At 51.2% G+C, this 22,067-nt stretch overlaps 1 protein-coding gene across 1 annotated transcript in view; it reads left to right on the top strand.

Moving 5' to 3' along the window:
- The window catches only part of VSTM4 (V-set and transmembrane domain containing 4), a 91,805-nt gene that overhangs the window by 13,326 nt on the left and 56,412 nt on the right, over positions 1-22,067 (top strand). The window contains exons 3-4 of the mRNA XM_075610262.1: positions 9,948-10,004; positions 11,458-11,565. Coding sequence (XP_075466377.1) covers positions 9,948-10,004; positions 11,458-11,565 — 165 coding nt within the window. The remainder of the gene's footprint in view (positions 1-9,947; positions 10,005-11,457; positions 11,566-22,067) is intronic.

The following is a 22,067-nucleotide window of genomic DNA, read 5'->3' as shown; positions in this document are numbered from 1 at the left end:
CGCGCTTGCTGCAGCATGATCCGCCGCCCACGCGCTTGCTGCAGCATGATCCGCCACCCACGCGCTTTCTGCCGCATGATCCGCAGGCCACACGCTTGCTGCCGCTTGATCCGCCGCCCACGCGCTTGCTGCAGCATGATCCGCCCGCCCACGTGCTTGCTGCAGCATGATCCGCCCGCCCACGTGCTTGCTGCAGCATGATCCCACGCGCTTGCTGCCGCATGATCCCACGCGCTTGCTGCCGCATGATCCGCCGCCCACGCGCTTGCTGCAGCATGATCCGCCACACACGCGCTTGCTGTCACATGATCCGCCGGCCGCCGCCGCTATTGCGATTTTATACTGGACACCGGTTGAAAACCGGACACCTGGCAACCCTAAGAAGAGCCGCACGCGCGTGCCAGAAAGCCGCAAGTGGCTCGCGAGCTGCGGTTTCACGACCCCTGGCCAATGCTGCCTGTATTCATGTCAGTGTGATACCATCTTTGTCCAATACACACGTTGAAGTATATACAGTGTTGCAGTATTGTGTTATTTCTGTTTCATTGAGGACACATCACACTGCGACACCATCACCGACACACCATCACCGACACACCATCACCGACACACCATCACCGACACACCATCACCGACACACCATCACCGACACACCATCACCGACACACCATCACCGACACACCATCACCGACACACCATCACCGACACTCCATCACCGACACTCCATCACCGACACACCATCACCGACACACCATCACCGACACACCATCACCGACACACCATCACCGACACACCATCACCGACACACCATCACCGACACACCATCACCGACACACCATCACCGACACACCATCACCGACACACCATCACCGACACACCATCACCGACACACCATCACCGACACACCATCAGCGACACACCATCAGCGACACACCATCAGCGACACACCATCAGCGACACACCATCAGCGACACACCATCAGCGACACACCATCAGCGACACACCCTCACCGACACACCCTCACCGACACACCCTCACCGACACACCCTCACCGACACACCCTCACCGACACACCCTCACCGACACACCCTCACCGACACACCCTCACCGACACACCCTCACCGACACACCCTCACCGACACACCCTCACCGACACACCCTCACCGACACACCCTCACCGACACACCCTCACCGACACACCATCACCGACACACCATCACCGACACACCATCACCGACACACCATCACCGACACACCATCACCGACACACCATCAGCGACACACCATCAGCGACACACCATCAGCGACACACCATCAGCGACACACCATCAGCGACACACCATCACAGACACACCATCACCGACACACCATCAGCGACACACCATCACCGACACACCATCAGCGACACACCATCACCGACACACCATCAGCGACACACCATCACCGACACACCATCACCGACACACCATCACCGACACACCATCAGCGACACACCATCAGCGACACACCATCAGCGACACACCATCACCGACACACCCTCACCGACACACCATCACCGACACACCATCACCGACACACCATCACCGACACACCATCACCGACACACCAGAGAAGCTAAACGTCTGCACATCCTGAGCCACATTTAACGTGAGAAATGCGTTTTTTTATCCGGAAAGTTGTGAGTTCCCGTTTTGCTGAATCCTAAAGAATTGAAATAATTTCTGAAGCGGATAACACGATGTACTATATACATTTGTATACATTTCTTTTTCATACATGGTGATATCTGCGCCCCCCAAAGCTTCGAACCTCCATGTACAGAAGAAAACCAGGACCTTTCTTCATAGGGTTCAGCTACGACCTTGTTACCTCATTTTTTGCACGTTCACTTTATTCTATTATATACAGTATATTCTCTAAGTGCACAATTATATATATTCTCTAAGTGCACTATTATATATATTCTCTAAGTGCACAATTATATATAGTCTCTAAGTGCACAATTATATATAGTCTCTAAGTGCACAATTATATATAGTCTCTAAGTGCACTATTATATATATTCTCTACGTGCACTATTATATATATTCTCTACGTGCACTATTATATATATTCTCTAAGTGCACTATTATATATAGGCTCTAAGTGCACTATTATATATAGTCTCTAAGTGCACTATTATATATATTCTCTACGTGCACTATTATATATATTTTCTAAGTGCACTATTATATATATTCTCTAAGTGCACTATTATATATAGGCTCTAAGTGCACTATTATATATAGTCTCTCAGTGCACAATTATATATATTCTCTAAGTGCACAATTATATATATTCTCTAAGGGCACAATTATATATATTCTCTAAGTACACAATCCTACACCTCTTAGTGATTTATTATTGTTTATTATTATCACAAATAACACTCCGTATAGGGAGCCTTAGTACCATTTTTTGTCACAGTCTCTCATGGGATCAGACTGTCTCTCATGGAATCAGACTGTCTCTCATGGGATCAGACTGTCTCTCATGGGATCAGACTGTCTCTCATGGGATCAGACTGTCTCTCATGGGATCAGACTGTCTCTCATGGGATCAGACTGTCTCTCATGAGATCAGACTGTCTCTCATGGGATCAGACTGTCTCATGGGATCAGACTGTCTCTGGATTCTGTGATGTCACAGGCTTTCTGTTTTATAATTACAGGACACTGCGGGTGACGGGAGCAGGGGTGCAGGAGAGGGGGAGTTGGGTGGGGGAGCAGGGGTGCGGGAGAGCCGGTGGGGGGGGAGCTGGGGGGGGGGGGGTATTCCTCTTGCAGTGTATCTGAGCTGTGTGTGTATGTGTTCCTCTTGCAGTGTATCTGAGCTGTGTGTATGTTCCTCTTGCAGTGTATCTGAGCTGTATGTGTGTGTTCCTCTTGCAGTGTATCTGAGCTGTGTGTATGTTCCTCTTGCAGTGTATCTGAGCTGTATGTGTGTATGTTCCTCTTGCAGTGTATCTGAGCTGTGTGTATGTTCCTCTTGCAGTGTATCTGAGCTGTGTGTGTGTGTATGTGTTCCTCTTGCAGTGTATCTGAGCTGTGTGTGTATGTGTTCCTCTTGCAGTGTATCTGAGCTGTGTGTGTATGTGTTCCTCTTGCAGTGTATCTGAGCTGTGTGTGTATGTGTTCCTCTTGCAGTGTATCTGAGCTGTGTGTATGTGTTCCTCTTGTAGTGTATCTGAGCTGTGTGTATGTGTTCCTCTTGCAGTGTATCTGAGCTGTATGTGTGTTCCTCTTGCAGTGTATCCGAGCTGTGTGTGTATGTTCCTCTTGCAGTGTATCCGAGCTGTGTGTGTATGTTCCTCTTGTAGTGTACCTGAGCTGTATGTGTATGTTCCTCTTGCAGTGTATCTGAGCTGTGTGTGTATGTGTTCCTCTTGCAGTGTATCTGAGCTGTGTGTGTATGTGTTCCTCTTGCAGTGTATCTGAGCTGTGTGTATGTTCCTCTTGTAGTGTATCTGAGCTGTGTGTATGTGTTCCTCTTGCAGTGTATCTGAGCTGTCTGTGTTCCTCTTGCAGTGTATCTGAGCTGTGTGTGTATGTGTTCCTCTTGCAGTGTATCTGAGCTGTCTGTGTTCCTCTTGCAGTGTATCTGAGCTGTCTGTGTTCCTCTTGCAGTGTATCTGAGCTGTGTGTATGTGTTCCTCTTGCAGTGTATCTGAGCTGTGTGTATGTGTATGTGTTCCTCTTGCAGTGTATCCGAGCTGTGTGTATGTTCCTCTTGCAGTGTATCTGAGCTGTGTGTGTTCCTCATGCAGTGTATCTGAGCTGTGTGTGTGTATGTGTATGTGTTCCTCTTGTAGTGTATTTGAGCTGTGTGTGTATGTGTTCCTCGTGCAGTGTATCTGAGCTGTGTGTCTGTGTTCCTCGTGCAGTTTATCTGAGCTGTGTGTGTGTTCCTCTTGCAGTGTATCTGAGTTGTGTGTGTGTTCCTCTTGCAGTGTATCTGAGCTGTATGTGTGTGTGTTCCTCTTGCAGTGTACCCGAGCTGTGTGTGTGTTCCTCTTGTATTGTACCTGAGCTGTATGTGTGTGTTCCTCGTGCAGTGTATCAGAGCTGTGTGTGTATGTGTTCCTCTTGCAGTGTATCTGAGCTGTGTGTGTATGTGTTCCTTGTGCAGTGTATCTGACCTGTGTGTATGTGTTCCTCGTGCAGTGTGTCTTAGCTGTGTGTATGTGTTCCTCGTGCAGTGTATCTGAGCTATGTGTGTGTTCCTCTTGCAGTGTATCCGAGCTGTGTGTGTGTGTATTCCTCTTGTAGTGTATCTGAGCTTTGTGTGTATGTGTTCCTCTTGTAGTGTATCTGAGCTGTGTGTGTATGTGTTCCTCTTGTAGTGTATCTGAGCTGTGTGTATGTGTTCCTTGTGCAGTGTATTTGAGCTGTATGTGTGTATGTGTTCCTCTTGCAGTGTATCTTAGCTGTGTGTGTGTTCCTCTTGCAGTGTATCTGAGCTGTGTGTATGTGTTCCTCTTGCAGTGTATCTTAGCTGTGTGTATGTGTTCATCATGCAGTGTATCTGAGCTGTGTGTGTTCCTCTTGCAGTGTAACTGAGCTGTATGTGTGTGTTCCTCTTGTAGTGTATCTGAGCTGTGTGTGTATGTGTTCCTCGTGCAGTGTATCTGAGCTGTGTGTGTATGTTCCTCGTGCAGTGTATCTGAGCTGTATGTGTGTGTTCCTCTTGCAGTGTATCTGAGCTGTGTGTGTATGTGTTCCTCGTGCAGTGTATCTGAGCTGTGTGTGTATGTTCCTCGTGCAGTGTATCTGAGCTGTATGTGTGTGTTCCTCTTGCAGTGTATCTGAGCTGTGTGTGTATGTGTTCCTCGTGCAGTGTATCTGAGCTGTATGTGTGTGTTCCTCTTGCAGTGTATCTGAGCTGTATGTGTGTGTTCCTCTTGCAGTGTATCCGAGCTCTGTGTGTGTGTGTGTTCCTCGTGCAGTGTATCTGAGCTGTGTGTGTATGTGTTCCTCGTGCAGTGTATCTGAGCTGTATGTGTGTGTTCCTCTTGCAGTGTATCTGAGCTGTGTGTGTGTGTGTTCCTCGTGCAGTGTATCTGAGCTGTGTGTGTATGTGTTCCTCTTGCAGTGTATCTGAGCTGTGTGTGTATGTGTTCCTCGTGCAGTGTATCTGAGCTGTGTGTGTATGTGTTCCTCGTGCAGTGTATCTGAGCTGTATGTGTGTATGTGTTCCTCACCAGTGTATCTGAGCTGTATGTGTGTATGTGTTCCTCGTGCAGTGCATCTGAGCTGTATGTGTTCCTCGTGCAGTGTATCTGAGCTGTATGTGTGTATGTGTTCCTCATGCAGTGTACCTGAGCTGTGTGTGTGTGTTCCTCGTGCAGTATATCTGAGCTGTGTGTGTATGTGTTCCTCGTGCAGTGTATCTCAGCTGTGTGTATGTGTTCCTCTTGCAGTGTATCTGAGCTGTGTGTATGTGTTCCTCTTGCAGTGTATCTGAGCTGTATGTGTGTTCCTCTTGCAGTGTATCTGAGCTGTGTGTATGTTCCTCGTGCAGTGTATCTGAGCTGTATGTGTGTGTTCCTCGTGCAGTGTATCTGAGCTGTGTGTGTACTGCACCGACACACTTTATTCGAGCAAATACCCAGTATGTACCTGGCAGATACCTGGAATGCGCCGCTCCTCACCTCTGACAAGCCCCGTTGCGTTTGCCTTCCCAGCCTGGGTTCATGCCTGGCTGATGGGCGTCTGATCTGTTAAATGATAATGATTAGGATTTAATAGGCTGCAATGCTTCGCGTGTCTACCAGATGGCATAAATTCATGAATTGTAATGCAGTATATATATATATATACTGTGCAGTATTGCAGCCAGCGGGAATAAAATGCTTCAATCCTTGCTGGAAAATAACCCAATGCACTCGGGCAGAAAACAGTCACAAACCTCAATATACCCGGGTATACCCGAATTCGTGGGACTAGCCGAGCTCGAATAAAGTGTGTCGCCAGTGTATGTGTTCCTCGTGCAGTGTATCTGAGCTGTATGTGTGTGTTCTTCTTGCAGTGTATCTGAGCTGTGTGTGTATGTTCCTCTTGCAGTGTATCTGAGATGTGTGTGTATGTGTTCCTCTTGCAGTGTATCTGAGCTGTGTGTATGTTCCTCGTGCAGTGTATCTGAGCTGTATGTGTATGTGTTCCTCGTGCAGTGTATCTGAGCTGTGTGTGTATGTTCCTCGTGCAGTGTATCTGAGCTGTATGTGTGTGTTCCTCTTGCAGTGTATCTGAGCTGTGTGTGTATGTGTTCCTCGTGCAGTGTATCTGAGCTGTATGTGTGTGTTCCTCTTGCAGTGTATCTGAGCTGTATGTGTGTGTTCCTCTTGCAGTGTATCCGAGCTCTGTGTGTGTGTGTGTTCCTCGTGCAGTGTATCTGAGCTGTGTGTGTATGTGTTCCTCGTGCAGTGTATCTGAGCTGTATGTGTGTGTTCCTCTTGCAGTGTATCTGAGCTGTGTGTGTGTGTGTTCCTCGTGCAGTGTATCTGAGCTGTGTGTGTATGTGTTCCTCTTGCAGTGTATCTGAGCTGTGTGTGTATGTGTTCCTCGTGCAGTTTATCTGAGCTGTGTGTGTATGTGTTCCTCGTGCAGTGTATCTGAGCTGTATGTGTGTATGTGTTCCTCGTGCAGTGTATCTGAGCTGTATGTGTGTATGTGTTCCTCGTGCAGTGCATCTGAGCTGTATGTGTGTATGTGTTCCTCGTGCAGTGTATCTGAGCTGTATGTGTGTATGTGTTCCTCATGCAGTGTACCTGAGCTGTGTGTGTGTGTTCCTCGTGCAGTATATCTGAGCTGTGTGTGTATGTGTTCCTCGTGCAGTGTATCTCAGCTGTGTGTATGTGTTCCTCTTGCAGTGTATCTGAGCTGTGTGTATGTGTTCCTCTTGCAGTGTATCTGAGCTGTATGTGTGTTCCTCTTGCAGTGTATCTGAGCTGTGTGTATGTTCCTCGTGCAGTGTATCTGAGCTGTATGTGTGTGTTCCTCGTGCAGTGTATCTGAGCTGTGTGTGTATGTGTTCCTCGTGCAGTGTATCTGAGCTGTATGTGTGTGTTCTTCTTGCAGTGTATCTGAGCTGTGTGTGTATGTTCCTCTTGCAGTGTATCTGAGATGTGTGTGTATGTGTTCCTCTTGCAGTGTATCTGAGCTGTGTGTATGTTCCTCGTGCAGTGTATCTGAGCTGTATGTGTATGTGTTCCTCGTGCAGTGTATCTGAGCTGTGTGTGTATGTGTTCCTCGTGCAGTGTATCTGAGCTGTGTGTGTATGTGTTCCTCGTGCAGTGTATCTCAGCTGTGTGTGTATGTTCTTCTTGCAGTGTATCTGAGCTGTGTGTATGTGTTCCTCTTGCAGTGTATGTTAGCTGTGTGTATGTGTTCCTCATGCAGTGTATCCGAGCTGTGTGTGTGTTCCTCTTGTAGTGTACCTGAGCTGTATGTGTGTGTTCCTCTTGCAGTGTATCTGAGCTGTGTGTGTATGTGTTCCTCTTGCAGTGTATCTGAGCTGTGTGTGTATGTGTTCCTCTTGCAGTGTATCTGAGCTGTGTGTGTATGTGTTCCTCTTGCAGTGTATCTGAGCTGTGTGTGTATGTGTTCCTCTTTGCAGTGTATCTGAGCTGTGTGTGTATGTGTGTTTTCCTCTTGCAGTGTATCTGAGCTGTGTGTATGTGTTCCTCTTGTAGTGTATCTGAGCTGTGTGTATGTGTTCCTCTTGCAGTGTATCTGAGCTGTATGTGTGTTCCTCTTGCAGTGTATCCGAGCTGTGTGTGTATGTTCCTCTTGTAGTGTACCTGAGCTGTGTGTGTATGTTCTTCTTGCAGTGTATCTGAGCTGTGTGTATGTGTTCCTCTTGCAGTGTATGTTAGCTGTGTTTATGTGTTCCTCATGCAGTGTATCCAAGCTGTGTGTGTGTTCCTCTTGTAGTGTATCTGAGCTGTATGTGTGTGTTCCTCTTGTAGTGTACCTGAGCTGTATGTGTGTGTTCCTCTTGCAGTGTATCTGAGCTGTGTGTGTATGTGTTCCTCTTGCAGTGTATCTGAGCTGTGCGTGTATGTTCCTCTTGTAGTGTACCTGAGCTGTATGTGTATGTTCCTCTTGCAGTGTATTTGAGCTGTATGTGTTCCTCTTGCAGTGTATCTGAGCTGTGTGTATGTGTTCCTCTTGCAGTGTATCTGAGCTGTATGTGTGTTCCTCTTGCAGTGTATCCGAGCTGTGTGTGTATGTTCCTCTTGTAGTGTACCTGAGCTGTATGTGTATGTTCCTCTGGCAGTGTATCTGAGCTGTGTGTGTATGTGTTCCTCTTGCAGTGTATCTTAGCTGTGTGTATGTGTTCCTCTTGCAGTGTATCTGAGCTGTGTGTGTATGTGTTCCTCTTGCAGTGTATCTTAGCTGTGTGTATGTGTTCCTCTTGCAGTGTATCTGAGCTGTATGTGTGTTCCTCTTGCAGTGTATCTGAGCTGTGTGTATGTGTTCCTCTTGCAGTGTACATGAGCTGTATGTGTGTGTTCCTCTTGCAGTGTATCTGAGCTGTGTGTGTATGTGTTCCTCGTGTAGTGTATCTGATCTGTGTGTGTATGTGTTCCTTGTGCAGTGTATCTGAGCTGTGTGTATGTTCCTCTTGCAGTGTATCTGAGCTGTGTGTGTATGTGTTCCTCTTGCAGTGTATCTGAGCTGTGTGTATGTTCCTCTTGCAGTGTATCTGAGCTGTGTGTGTGTTCCTCTTGCAGTGTATCTGAGCTTTATGTGTATGTGTTCCTCTTGTAGTGTATCTGAGCTGTGTGTATGTGTTCCTCTTGTAGTGTATCTGAGCTGTGTGTGTATGTGTTCCTCTTGCAGTGTATCTGAGCTGTGTGTGTTCCTCGTGCAGTGTATCGTAGCTGTGTGTGTGTTCCTCTTGCAGTGTACATGAGCTGTATGTGTGTGTTCCTCTTGCAGTGTATCTGAGCTGTGTGTGTATGTGTTCCTCGTGTAGTGTATCTGAGCTGCGTGTGTATGTGTTCCTTGTGCAGTGTATCTGAGCTGTGTGTATGTTCCTCTTGCAGTGTATCTGAGCTGTGTGTGTGTTCCTCTTGCAGTGTATCTGAACTGTGTGTGTATGTGTTCCTCTTGCAGTGTATCTGAGCTGTGTGTATGTTCCTCTTGCAGTGTATCTGAGCTGTGTGTGTGTTCCTCTTGCAGTGTATCTGAGCTTTATGTGTAGTTGTTCCTCTTGTAGTGTATCTGAGCTGTGTGTATGTGTTCCTCTTGTAGTGTATCTGAGCTGTGTGTGTATGTGTTCCTCTTGCAGTGTATCTGAGCTGTGTGTGTTCCTCGTGCAGTGTATCGTAGCTGTGTGTGTGTTCCTCTTGTAGTGTATCTGAGCTGTGTGTATGTTCCTCTTGCAGTGTATCTGAGCTGTGTCTGTGTTCCTCTTGCAGTGTATCTGAGCTGTGTGTGTATGTGTTCCTTTGCAGTGTATCTGAGCTGTGTGTGTTCCTCTTGCAGTGTATCTGAGCTGTGTGTGTTTTGTTGCAGTGTATCTGAGCTCTGTGTGTGTGTTTTTGTTGCAGTGTATCTGAGCTGTGTGTGTTTTGTTGCAGTGTATCTGAGCTCTGTGTGTGTGTTTTGTTGCATTGTATCTGAGCTGTGTGTGTGTTTTGTTGCAGTGTATCTGAGCTCTGTGTGTGTTTTGTTGCAGTGTATCTGAGCTCTGTGTGTGTTTTGTTGCAGTGTATCTGAGCTGTGTGTGTGTTTTGTTGCATTGTATCTGAGCTGTGTGTGTGTTTTGTTGCAGTGTGTCTGAGCTCTGTGTGTGTTTTGTTGCAGTGTATCTGAGCTGTGTGTGTGTTTTGTTGCAGTGTATCTGAGCTGTGTGTGTGTTTTGTTGCAGTGTATCTGAGCTGTGTGTGTTTTTTGTTGCAGTAACTTCTCACACCGTTTCCGAGGAGAAGAAATTATTCACGTGGAATTTATTTCAAGGTAAACAAATATTTGTAAGGAAATTAGATTCTTAATAACCTGTAGGAATTTCAGATACAGACTCAATGGGCCACAGGCTTTGTCTGTGTCACTGTGTCACCCTGCGGGGGGAGGGACAGACTCCCTTCTGTTTGTGTCACCCGGTGGGGGGAGGGACAGACTGCCTTCTATCTGTGTCACTGTGTCACCCTGCGGAGCGAGGGACAGACTCCCTTCTGTCTGTGTCACTGTGTCACCCTGCGGGGGGAGGGACAGACTCCTTTCTGTCTGTGTCACCCTGCGGGGGGAGGGACAGACTTATAGCTCCCATCTGTTTGTGTCACTGTGTCACCCTGTGGGGGGAGGGACAGACTCCCTTCTGTTTGTGTCAGTGTATCACCCTACGGTGGGAGGGACAGACTCCCTTCTGTTTGTGTCACCCGGTGGGGGGAGGGACAGACTGCCTTCTATCTGTGTCACTGTGTCACCCTGCGGAGCGAGGGACAGACTCCCTTCTGTCTGTGTCACTGTGTCACCCTGCGGGGGGAGGGACAGACTCCTTTCTGTCTGTGTCACCCTGCGGGGGGAGGGACAGACTTATAGCTCCCATCTGTTTGTGTCACTGTGTCACCCTGTGGGGGGAGGGACAGACTCCCTTCTGTTTGTGTCAGTGTATCACCCTACGGTGGGAGGGACAGACTCCCTTCTGTTTGTGTCACCCGGTGGGGGGAGGGACAGACTGCCTTCTATCTGTGTCACTGTGTCACCCTGCGGAGCGAGGGACAGACTCCCTTCTGTCTGTGTCACTGTGTCACCCTGCGGGGGGAGGTACAGACTCCCTTCTGTCTGTGTCACTGTGTCACCCTGCGGGGGGAGGGACAGACTCCCTTCTGTCTGTGTCACTGTGTCACCCTGCGGGGGGAGGTACAGACTCCCTTCTGTCTGTGTCACTGTGTCACCCTGCGGGGGGAGGGCAGACTCCCTTCTGTCTGTGTCAGTGTGTCACCTTGCGGGGGGAGGGACAGACTCCCTTCTGTCTGTGTCATCCTGCGGGGGGAGGGACAGACTCCCTTCTGTCTGTGTCAGTGTGTCACCCTGCGGTGGGAGGGACAGACTCCCTTCTGTTTGTGTCACTGTGTCACCCTGTGGGGGGGGGGGGGGACAGACTGCCTTCTGTCTGACCCTGCGGTGGGAGGGACAGACTCCCTTCTGTCTGTGTCACTCTGCAGGGGGAGGGATAGACTCCCTTCTGTCTGTGTCACTGTGTCACCCTGCGGTGGGAGGGACAGACTCCCTTCTGTCTGTGTCAGTGTGTCACCCTGCCTGGGGAGGGACAGACTCCCTTCTGTCTGTGTCACCCTGCGGGGGGAGGGACAGACTCCCTTCTGTCTGTGTCACTCTGCGGGGTCCCCAGCTCCCTGGGGTGAGGTTAGTTTGGTGGTTTTCACTCTCTCTTGCTGTTCTCCCTCCTCAGACCTGTATCTTTACGCTGTGTTCCTCTGCTGCGTGGGAATCCTCAGCGTTCTCACCTTCCTCCTTATCCTTCTGTGCCAGGCGCTTTTCCACAAGAGACGCTCCAAAGGTGAGAAGCTGTGTCGTGTCCTAGTTACCTGTACATGTTGGGGAGTGAGTCTGGGCGTGGCTTAGTTACCTGTACATGTTGGGGAGTGAGCCTGGGCGTGTCCTAGTTACCTGTGCATGTTGGTGAGTGGGCCTGGGCGTGTCTCAGTTACCTGTGCATATTGGTGAGTGGGCCTGTGTGTGTCCTAGTTACCTGTGCATGTTGGGGAGTGAGCCTGGGTGTGGCTTAGTTACCTGTGCATGTTGGGGAGTGAGCCTGTGTGTGTCCTAGTTACCTGTGCATGTTGGGGAGTGAGCCTGGGTGTGGCTTAGTTACCTGTGCATGTTGGGGAGTGAGCCTGTGTGTGTCCTAGTTACCTGTGCATGTTGGGGAGTGAGCCTGGGTGTGTCCTAGTTACCTGTGCATGTTGGGGAGTGAGCCTGGGTGTGTCCTAGTTACCTGTGCATGTTGGTGAGTGGGCCTGGGTGTGTCTTAGTTACCTGTGCATGTTGGGGAATTAACCTCGGCAAGTCCTAGTTACCTGTGCATGTTGGGGAGTGAGCTTGGGCGTGTCCTTGTTACCTGTGCATTTTGGTGAGTGGGCCTGGGCATGTCTTAGTTACCTGTGCATGTTGGGGAGTGAGTGTGGGCGTGTCCTTGTTACCTGTGCATGTTGGTGAGTGAGCCTGGGCGTGTCCTTGTTACCTGTGCATTTTGGTGAGTGAGCCTGGGCATGTCTTAGTTACCTGTGCATGTTGGTGAGTGAGCCTGGGCGTGTCCTTGTTACCTGTGCATGTTGGGGAGTGAGCCTAGGTGTGTCAGTTACCTGTGCATGTTGGGGAGTGGGCCTGTGTCTGTTTTAGTTACCTGTACATATTGATGAGTGAGCCGGGGAGTGAGCCTGGGCGTGTCATAGTTACCTGTGCATGCTGGTGAGTGAGCCTGTGTGTGTCTTAGTTACCTGTGCATGTTGGTGAGTGAGCCTGGGTGTGTCTTAGTTACCTGTGCATATTGGTGAGTGAGCCTGTGTGTGTCTTAGTTACCTGTGCATGCTGGTGAGTGAGCATGGGCATGTCCTAGTTACCTGTGCATGCTGGTGAGTGAGCCTGGGCGTGTCCTAGTTACCTGTGCATGTTGGGGAGTGAGCCTGGGCATGTCCTAGTTACCTGTGCATGTTGGGGAGTGAGCCTGGGCGTGTCCTAGTTACCTGTGCATGTTGGGGAGTGAGCCTGGGCGTGTCCTAGTTACCTGTGCATGTTGGGGAGTGAGCCTGGGCGTGGCGTAGTTACCTGTGCATGTTGGGGAGTGAGCCTGGGCGTGTCCTAGTTACCTGTGCATGTTGGGGAGTGAGCCTGGGCGTGTCCTAGTTACCTGTGCATGTTGGTGAGTGAGCCTGGGCGTGTCCTAGTTACCTGTGCATGTTGGTGAGTGAGCCTGGGCGTGTCCTAGTTACCTGTGCATGTTGATGAGTGAGCCGTGGCGTGGCTTAGTTACCTGTACATATTGATGAGTGAGCCTGGGCGTGGCTTAGTTACCTGTGCATATTGGGGAGTGAGCCTGTGTGTGTGACTTAGTTACCTGTGCATATTGGGGAGTGAGCCTGGGCGTGTCCTAGTTACCTGTGCATGCTGGTGAGTGAGCCTGGGCGTGTCCTAGTTACCTGTGCATGTTGGGAAGTTAGCCTCGGCGTGTCTTAGTTACCTGTGCATATTGGGGAGTGAGCCTGTGTGTGTGTCTTAGTTACCTGTGCATGTTGGGGAGTGAGCTTGGGCATGTCCTTGTTACCTGTGCATGTTGGGGAGTGAGCCTAGGTGTGTCAGTTACCTGTGCATGTTGGGGAGTGGGCCTGTGTCTGTCTTAGTTACCTGTACATATTGATGAGTGAGCCTGGGCGTGGCTTAGTTACCTGTGCATGGCGGGCAGTGAGCCTGGGCATGTCCTAGTTACCTGTGCATGCTGGTGCGTGAGCCTGTGTGTGTCTTAGTTACCTGTGCATGTTGGTGAGTGAGCCTGTGTGTGTCTTAGTTACCTGTGCATATTGGTGAGTGAGCCTGTGTGTGTCTTAGTTACCTGTGCATGTTGGGGAGTGAGTCTGGGTGTGGCTTAGTTACCTGTACATATTGATGAGTGAGCCTGGGCGTGGCTTAGTTACCTGTACATATTGATGAGTGAGCCTGGGCGTGGCTTAGTTACCTGTACATATTGATGAGTGAGCCTGGGCGTGGCTTAGTTACCTGTACATATTGATGAGTGAGCCTGGGCGTGGCTTAGTTACCTGTACATATTGATGAGTGAGCCTGGGCGTGGCTTAGTTACCTGTACATATTGATGAGTGAGCCTGGGCGTGGCTTAGTTACCTGTACATATTGATGAGTGAGCCTGGGCGTGGCTTAGTTACCTGTACATATTGATGAGTGAGCCTTGGCGTGGCTTAGTTACCTGTGCATGTTGGGGAGTGGTCCTGGGATTGACTTAGAGTAAGGAATCGGGGAACATGTCCTTTGCAACGTGTTCCCTCCTTACCAGTCCTTATCTCAGACCTCCGCTCTGGCACCAGCGCGTACGCGCACCCCCGCTCTGCTTACAGAGCTTAGCTCCGCCCCCTCGGACGCGCCGCCTTTCTCTTTCACGCGGCACCTCAACTTGATGACGTACACCGCTCCCCAGCTGCGTGTCAAGTATTCAATTAGCCCATTTGTCTCCTGCAGCCAATCCTTGCCTTGCAGTGTATCTGAGCTGTGTGTGTGTTTTTGTTGCATTGCAAGTTGGGGAGTTAGCCTCGGCGTGTCCTAGTTACCTGTGCATGTTGGGGAGTGGGTGTGTCCTAGTTACTTGTGCATGTTGGGGAGTGAGCCTGGGCGTGTCCTAGTTACCTGTGCATGTTGGGGAGTTAGCCTCGGCGTGTCCTAGTTACCTGTGCATGTTGGTGAGTGAGCCTGGGCATGTCCTAGTTACCTGTGCATGTTGATGAGTGAGCCTGGGCGTGTCCTAGTTACCTGTGCATGTTGGGGAGTGAGCCTGGGCGTGGCGTAGTTACCTGTGCATGTTGGGGAGTGAGCCTGGGCGTGGCGTAGTTACCTGTGCATGTTGGGGAGTGAGCCTGGGCGTGGTGTAGTTACCTGTGCATGTTGGGGAGTGAGCCTGGGCGTGGCGTAGTTACCTGTGCATGTTGATGAGTGAGCCTGGGCGTGTCCTAGTTACCTGTGCATGCTGGTGAGTGGGCCTGGGCGTGGCGTAGTTACCTGTGCATGTTGATGAGTGAGCCTGGGCATGTCCTAGTTACCTGTGCATGTTGGGGAGTGAGCCTGGGCGTGTCCTAGTTACCTGTGCATGTTGGGGAGTGAGCCTGGGCGTGGCGTAGTTACCTGTGCATGTTGATGAGTGAGCCTGGGCATGTCCTAGTTACCTGTGCATGCTGGTGAGTGGGCCTGGGCGTGTCCTAGTTACCTCTGCATGTTGGTGAGTTAGCCTCGGCGTGTCTTAGTTACCTGTGCATATTGGGGAGTGAGCCTGTGTGTGTGACTTAGTTACCTGTGCATATTGGGGAGTGAGCCTGGGCGTGTCCTAGTTACCTGTGCATGCTGGTGAGTGAGCCTGGGCGTGTCCTAGTTACCTGTGCATGTTGGGGAGTTAGCCTCGGCGTGTCTTAGTTACCTGTGCATATTGGGGAGTGAGCCTGTGTGTGTGTCTTAGTTACCTGTGCATGTTGGGGAGTGAGCTTGGGCATGTCCTTGTTACCTGTGCATGTTGGGGAGTGAGCCTAGGTGTGTCAGTTACCTGTGCATGTTGGGGAGTGGGCCTGTGTCTGTCTTAGTTACCTGTACATATTGATGAGTGAGCCTGGGCGTGGCTTAGTTACCTGTGCATGGCGGGCAGTGAGCCTGGGCATGTCCTAGTTACCTGTGCATGCTGGTGCGTGAGCCTGTGTGTGTCTTAGTTACCTGTGCATGTTGGTGAGTGAGCCTGTGTGTGTTTTAGTTACCTGTGCATATTGGTGAGTGAGCCTGTGTGTGTCTTAGTTACCTGTGCATGTTGGGGAGTGAGTCTGGGTGTGGCTTAGTTACCTGTACATATTGATGAGTGAGCCTGGGCGTGGCTTAGTTACCTGTGCATGTTGGGGAGTGAATCTGGGCGTGGCTTAGTTACCTGTACATATTGATGAGTGAGCCTGGGCGTGGCTTAGTTACCTGTACATATTGATGAGTGAGCCTGGGCGTGGCTTAGTTACCTGTGCATGTTGGGGAGTGATTCTGGGCGTGGCTTAGTTACCTGTACATATTGATGAGTGAGCCTGGGCGTGGCTTAGTTACCTGTACATATTGATGAGTGAGTCTGGGCGTGGCGTAGTTACCTGTGCATGTTGTGGAGTGAGCCTGGGCGTGGCTTAGTTACCTGTGCATGTTGATGAGTGAACCTGGGTGGGGCGTGGCTTAGTTACCTGTACATATTGATGAGTGAACCTGGGCGTGGCTTAGTTACCTGTACATATTGATGAGTGAGCCTAAGCGTGGCTTAGTTACCTGTGCATGTTGGGGAGTGAGTCTGGGCGTGGCTTAGTTACCTGTACATATTGATGAGTGAGCCTGGGCGTGGCTTAGTTACCTGTGCATATTGATGAGTGAGCCTAGGCGTGGCTTAGTTACCTGTACATATTGATGAGTGAGCCTGTGTGTGTCTTAGTTACCTGTACATATTGATGAGTGAGCCTGGGCGTGGCTTAGTTACCTGTACATATTGATGAGTGAGCCTGTGTGTGTCTTAGTTACCTGTACATATTGATGAGTGAGCCTGGGCGTGGCTTAGTTACCTGTACATATTGATGAGTGAGCCTGGGTGTGGCTTAGTTACCTGTACATATTGATGAGTGAGCCTGTGTGTGTCTTAGTTACCTGTACATATTGATGAGTGAGCCTGGGCGTGGCTTAGTTACCTGTACATATTGATGAGTGACCCGTGGCGTGGCTTAGTTACCTGTACATATTGATGAGTGAGCCTTGGCGTGGGTTAGTTACCTGTACTGTACATATTGATGAGTGAGCCTGGGCGTGGCTTAGTTACCTGTACATATTGATGAGTGAGCCTTGGCGTGGCTTAGTTACCTGTACATATTGATGAGTGAGCCTGGGCGTGGCTTAGTTACCTGTACATATTGATGAGTGAGCCTGGGCGTGGCTTAGTTACCTGTACATATTGATGAGTGAGCCTGGGCGTGGCTTAGTTACCTGTACATATTGATGAGTGAGCCTGGGCGTGGCTTAGTTACCTGTACATATTGATGAGTGAGCCTGGGCGTTGCTTAGTTACCTGTACATATTGATGAGTGAGCCTTGGCGTGGCTTAGTTACCTGTGCATGTTGGGGAGTGGTCCTGGGATTGACTTAGAGTAAGGAATCGGGGAACACGTCCTTTGCAACGTGTTCCCTCCTTACCAGTCCTTATCTCAGACCTCCGCTCTGGCACCAGCGCGTACGCGCACCCCCGCTCTGCTTACAGAGCTTAGCTCCGCCCCCTCGGACGCGCCGCCTTTCTCTTTCACGCGGCACCTCCACGTGATGACGTACACCGCTCCCCAGCTGCGTGTCAAGTATTCAATTAGCCCATTTGTCTCCTGCAGCCAATCCTTGCCTTGCAGTGTATCTGAGCTGTGTGTGTGTTTTTGTTGCATTGCATGTTGGGGAGTGAGCCTGTGCGTGTCTTAGTTACCTGTGCATGTTGGGGAGTGGGCGTGTCTTAGTTACCAGTGCATTTTGGGGAGTGGGCGTGTCTTAGTTACCTGTGCATGTTGGGGAGTGGGCGTGTCCTAGTTACCTGTGCATGTTGGGGAGTGGGCGTGTCCTAGTTACCTGTGCATGTTGGGGAGTGGGCATGTCCTAGTTACCTGTGCATGTTGGGGAGTGGGTGTGTCGTAGTTACCTGTACATGTTAGGGAGTGAGCCTGGTTGTGTCTTAGTTACCTGTGCATGTTGGGGAGCGGGTGTGTCCTAGTTACCTGTGCATGTTGGGGAGTGGGTGTGTCCTAGTTACTTGTGCATGTTGGAGAGTGGGCGTGTCCTAGTTACTTGTGCATGTTAGGCAGTGGGCGTGTCCTAGTTACCTGTGCATGTTGGGGAGTGGGCGTGTCCTAGTTGCCTGTGCATGTTGGGGAGTGGGCGTGTCCTAGGTACCTGTGCATGTTGGGGAGTGGGCGTGTCCTAGTTACCTGTGCATGTTGGGGAGTGGGCGTGTCCTAGTTACCTGTGCATGTTGGGGAGTGGGCGTGTCCTAGTTACCTGTGCATGTTGGGGATTGGTCGTGTCCTAGTTACCTGTGCATGTTGGGGAGTGGGCGTGTCCTAGTTACCTATGCATGTTGGGGAGTGGGCGTGTCCTAGTTGCCTGTGCATGTTGGAGAGTGGACGTGTCCTAGTTACCTGTGCATGTTGGGGAGTGGGCGTGTCCTAGTTACCTGTGCATGCTGGAGAGTGAGCCTGGGCGGGTCCTAGTTGCCTGTGCATGTTGGGGAGTGAGCCTGTGCATGTCCTAGTAACCTGTGCATGTTGGGGAGTGGGCGTGTCCTAGTTACCTGTGCATGTTGGGGAGTGGGCGTGTCCTATTTACCTGTGCATGTTGGGGAGTGGGCGTGTCCTAGTTACCTGTGCATGTTGGAGAGTGGGCCTGGGTGTGTCTTAGTTACCTGTACATGTTGGGGAGTAAACCTGGGCGTGTCCTAGTAACCTGTGCATGTTGGGGAGTGGGCGTGTCCTATTTGCCTGTGCATGTTGGGGAGTGGGCGTGTCCTAGTTACCTGTGAATGTTGGGGAGTGGGCATGTCCTAGTTACCTGTGCATGTTGGGGAGTGGGCGTGTCCTAGTTACCTGTACATGTTGGGGAGTGGACGTGTCCTAGTTACCTGTGCATGTTGGGGAGTGGGCGTGTCCTAGTTACCTGTGCATGTTGGGGAGTGGGCGTGTCCTAGTTGCCTGTGCATGTTGGAGAGTGGACGTGTCCTAGTTACCTGTACATGTTGGGGAGTGGGCGTGTCCTAGTTACCTGTGCATGTTGGGGAGTGGGCGTGTCCTAGTTGCCTGTGCATGTTGGAGAGTGGACGTGTCCTAGTTACCTGTGCATGTTGGGGAGTGGACGTGTCCTAGTTACTTGTGCATGTTGGGGAGTGGGCATGTCCTAGTTACCTGTGCATGTTGGGGAGTGGGCGTGTCCTAGTTGCCTGTGCATGTTGGAGAGTGGACGTGTCCTAGTTACCTGTGCATGTTGGGGAGTGGGCGTGTCCTATTTGTCTGTGCATGTTGGGGAGTGGGCGTGTCCTAGTAACCTGTACATGTTGGGGAGTGGGCGTGTCCTATTTGCCTGTGCATGTTGGGGAGTGGGCGTGTCCTAGTTACCTGTACATGTTGGGAGTGGGCGTGTCCTATTTGCCTGTGCATGTTGGGGAGTGGGCGTGTCCTAGTTACCTGTGCATGTTGGGGAGTGAGCGTGTCCTAGTTACCTGTGCATGTTGGGGAGTGGGCGTGTCCTAGTTACCTGTGCATGTTGGGGAGTGGGCGTGTCCTAGTTGCCTGTGCATGTTGGGGAGTGGGCGTGTCCTAGTTACCTGTACATGTTGGGGAGTGAGCCTGTGCGTGTCCTAGTAACCTGTGCATGTTGGGGAGTGGGCGTGTCCTAGTTACCTGTACATGTTGGGGAGTGAGCCTGGGTGTGTATTAGTTACCTGTGCATGTTGGGGAGCGGGTGTGTCCTAGTTACCTGTGCATGTTGGGGAGTGGGCGTGTCCTAGATACCTGTGCATGTTGGGGAGTGAGCCTCGGCGTGTCCTAGTTACCTGTGCATATTGGGGAGTGGTCGTGTCCTAGTTACCTGTGCATATTGGGGAGTGGGCGTGTCCTAGTTACCTGTGCATATTGGGGAGTGGGCGTGTCCTAGTTACCTGTGCATATTGGGGAGTGGGCGTGTCCTAGTTGCCTGTGCATATTGGGGAGTGGGCGTGTCCTAGTTACCTGTGCATGTTGGGGAGTGGGCGTGTCCTAGTTACCTGTGCATATTGGGGAGTGGGCGTGTCGTAGTTACCTGTGCATATTGGGGAGTGGTCGTGTCCTAGTTACCTGTGCATGTTGGGGAGTGGGCATGTCCTAGTTACCTGTGCATGTTGGGGAGTGGGCGTGTCCTAGTTACCTGTGCATATTGGGGAGTGGGCGTGTCCTAGTTACCTTTGCATGTTGGGGAGTGGGCGTGTCCTAGTTACCTGTGCATGTTGGGGAGTGGGCATGTCCTAGTTACCTGTGCATGTTGGGGAGTGGGCGTGTCCTAGTTACCTGTGCATATTGGGGAGTGGGCGTGTCCTAGTTACCTGTGCATGTTGGGGAGTGGGCGTGTCCTAGTTACCTGTGCATGTTGGGGAGTGGGCGTGTCCTAGTTACCTGTGCATGTTGGGGAGTGGGCGTGTCCTAGTTACCTGTGCATATTGGGGAGTGGGCGTGTCCTAGTTACCTGTGCATATTGGGGAGTGGGCGTGTCCTAGTTACCTGTGCATGTTGGGGAGTGGGCATGTCCTAGTTACCTGTGCATGTTGGGGAGTGGGCGTGTCCTAGTTACCTGTGCATATTGGGGAGTGGGCGTGTCCTAGTTACCTGTGCATGTTGGGGAGTGGGCGTGTCCTAGTTACCTGTGCATGTTGGGGAGTGGGCGTGTCCTAGTTACCTGTGCATGTTGGGGAGTGGGCGTGTCCTAGTTACCTGTGCATGTTGGGGAGTGGGCATGTCCTAGTTACCTGTGCATGTTGGGGAGTGGGCGTGTCCTAGTTACCTGTGCATATTGGGGAGTGGGCGTGTCCTAGTTACCTGTGCATATTGGGGAGTGGGCGTGTTCTAGTTACCTGTGCATATTGGGGAGTGGGCGTGTCCTAGTTACCTGTGCATATTGGGGAGTGGGCGTGTCCTAGTTACCTTTGCATGTTGGGGAGTGGGCGTGTTCTAGTTACCTGTGCATGTTGGGGAGTTGGCGTGTCCTAGTTACCTGTGCATATTGGGGAATGGGCGTGTCCTAGTTACCTGTGCATGTTGGGGAGTGGGCGTGTCCTAGTTACCTGTGCATATTGGGGAGTGGGCATGTCCTAGTTACCTGTGCATATTGGGGAGTGGGCATGTCCTAGTTACCTGTGCATATTGGGGAGTGGGCGTGTCCTAGTTACCTGTGCATATTGGGGAGTGGGCGTGTCCTAGTTACCTGTGCATATTGGGGAGTTGGCGTGTCCTAGTTACCTGTGCATGTTGGGGAGTGGGCGTGTCCTAGTTACCTGTGCATATTGGGGAGTGGGCATGTCCTAGTTACCTGTGCATATTGGGGAGTGGGCGTGTCCTAGTTACCTGTGCATATTGGGGAGTGGGCGTGTCCTAGTTACCTGTGCATATTGGGGAGATATTATTCTGCGCTCCTGTGGAGCAGAACTTGAACTATGAGGAATTATTCATCAGTGATGGATTGATCATGTGATCATTTCAGGGAAGCGGTCAGGTGATAGCGAGTGTTCCTTCGGCACTCAAAGGGTTAAATGTGGAAGGTACGTGGCCCGCTTATATACTTCCATTTTGACTAACGATGGCTAAAAGTGGCGAGACTGTTAACGACGGGAACTCGCAAAAATGTCACAAATCGGCACATTTTAAGAAAATACTATTTAAAGACATTCCCACATCTCTACTCAGAACAGACCCAAACAGCAGTACCCTGTCACCCAATCTGCACACACCCATGTGACCCGGAGACAGGAGCGCGGTGTCACCCAATCTCTGCACACACCCATGTGACCCGGAGACAGGAGCGCGGTGTCACCCAATCTCTGCACACACCCATGTGACCCGGAGGCAGGAGCGCGGTGTCACCCAATCTCTGCACACACCCATGTGACCCGGAGACAGGAGCGCGGTGTCACCCAATCTATGCACACACCCATGTGACCCGGAGGCAGGAGCGCGGTGTCACCCAATCTCTGCACACACCCATGTGAGCCGGAGACAGGAGCGCAGTGTCACCCAATCTCTGCACACACCCATGTGACCCGGAGGCAGGAGCGCGGTGTCACCCAATCTCTGCACACACCCATGTGACCCGGAGACAGGAGCGCGGTGTCACCCAATCTCTGCACACACCCATGTGAGCCGGAGACAGGAGCGCGGTGTCACCCAATCTCTGCACACACCCATGTGAGCCGGAGGCAGGAGCGCGGTGTCACCCAATCTCTGCACGCACCCATGTGAGCCGGAGGCAGGAGCGCGGTGTCACCCAATCTCTGCACACACCCATGTGAGCCGGAGACAGGAGCGCGGTGTCACCCAATCTCTGCACACACCCATGTGAGCCGGAGGCAGGAGCGCGGTGTCACCCAATCTCTGCACGCACCCATGTGACCCGGAGGAGGGAGCGCGGTGTCACCCAATCTCTGCACACACCCATGTGAGCCGGAGGCAGGAGCGCAGTGTCACCCAATCTCTGCACACACCCATGTGAGCCGGAGGCAGGAGCGCGGTGTCACCC

Source organism: Ascaphus truei, chromosome 8 (assembly GCF_040206685.1).
Source record: "Ascaphus truei isolate aAscTru1 chromosome 8, aAscTru1.hap1, whole genome shotgun sequence".
Lineage (NCBI taxonomy): Eukaryota > Metazoa > Chordata > Amphibia > Anura > Ascaphidae > Ascaphus > Ascaphus truei.
Note: the sequence above shows the minus strand (reverse complement) of the source record. Positions and strands in the feature narration are given on the sequence as shown.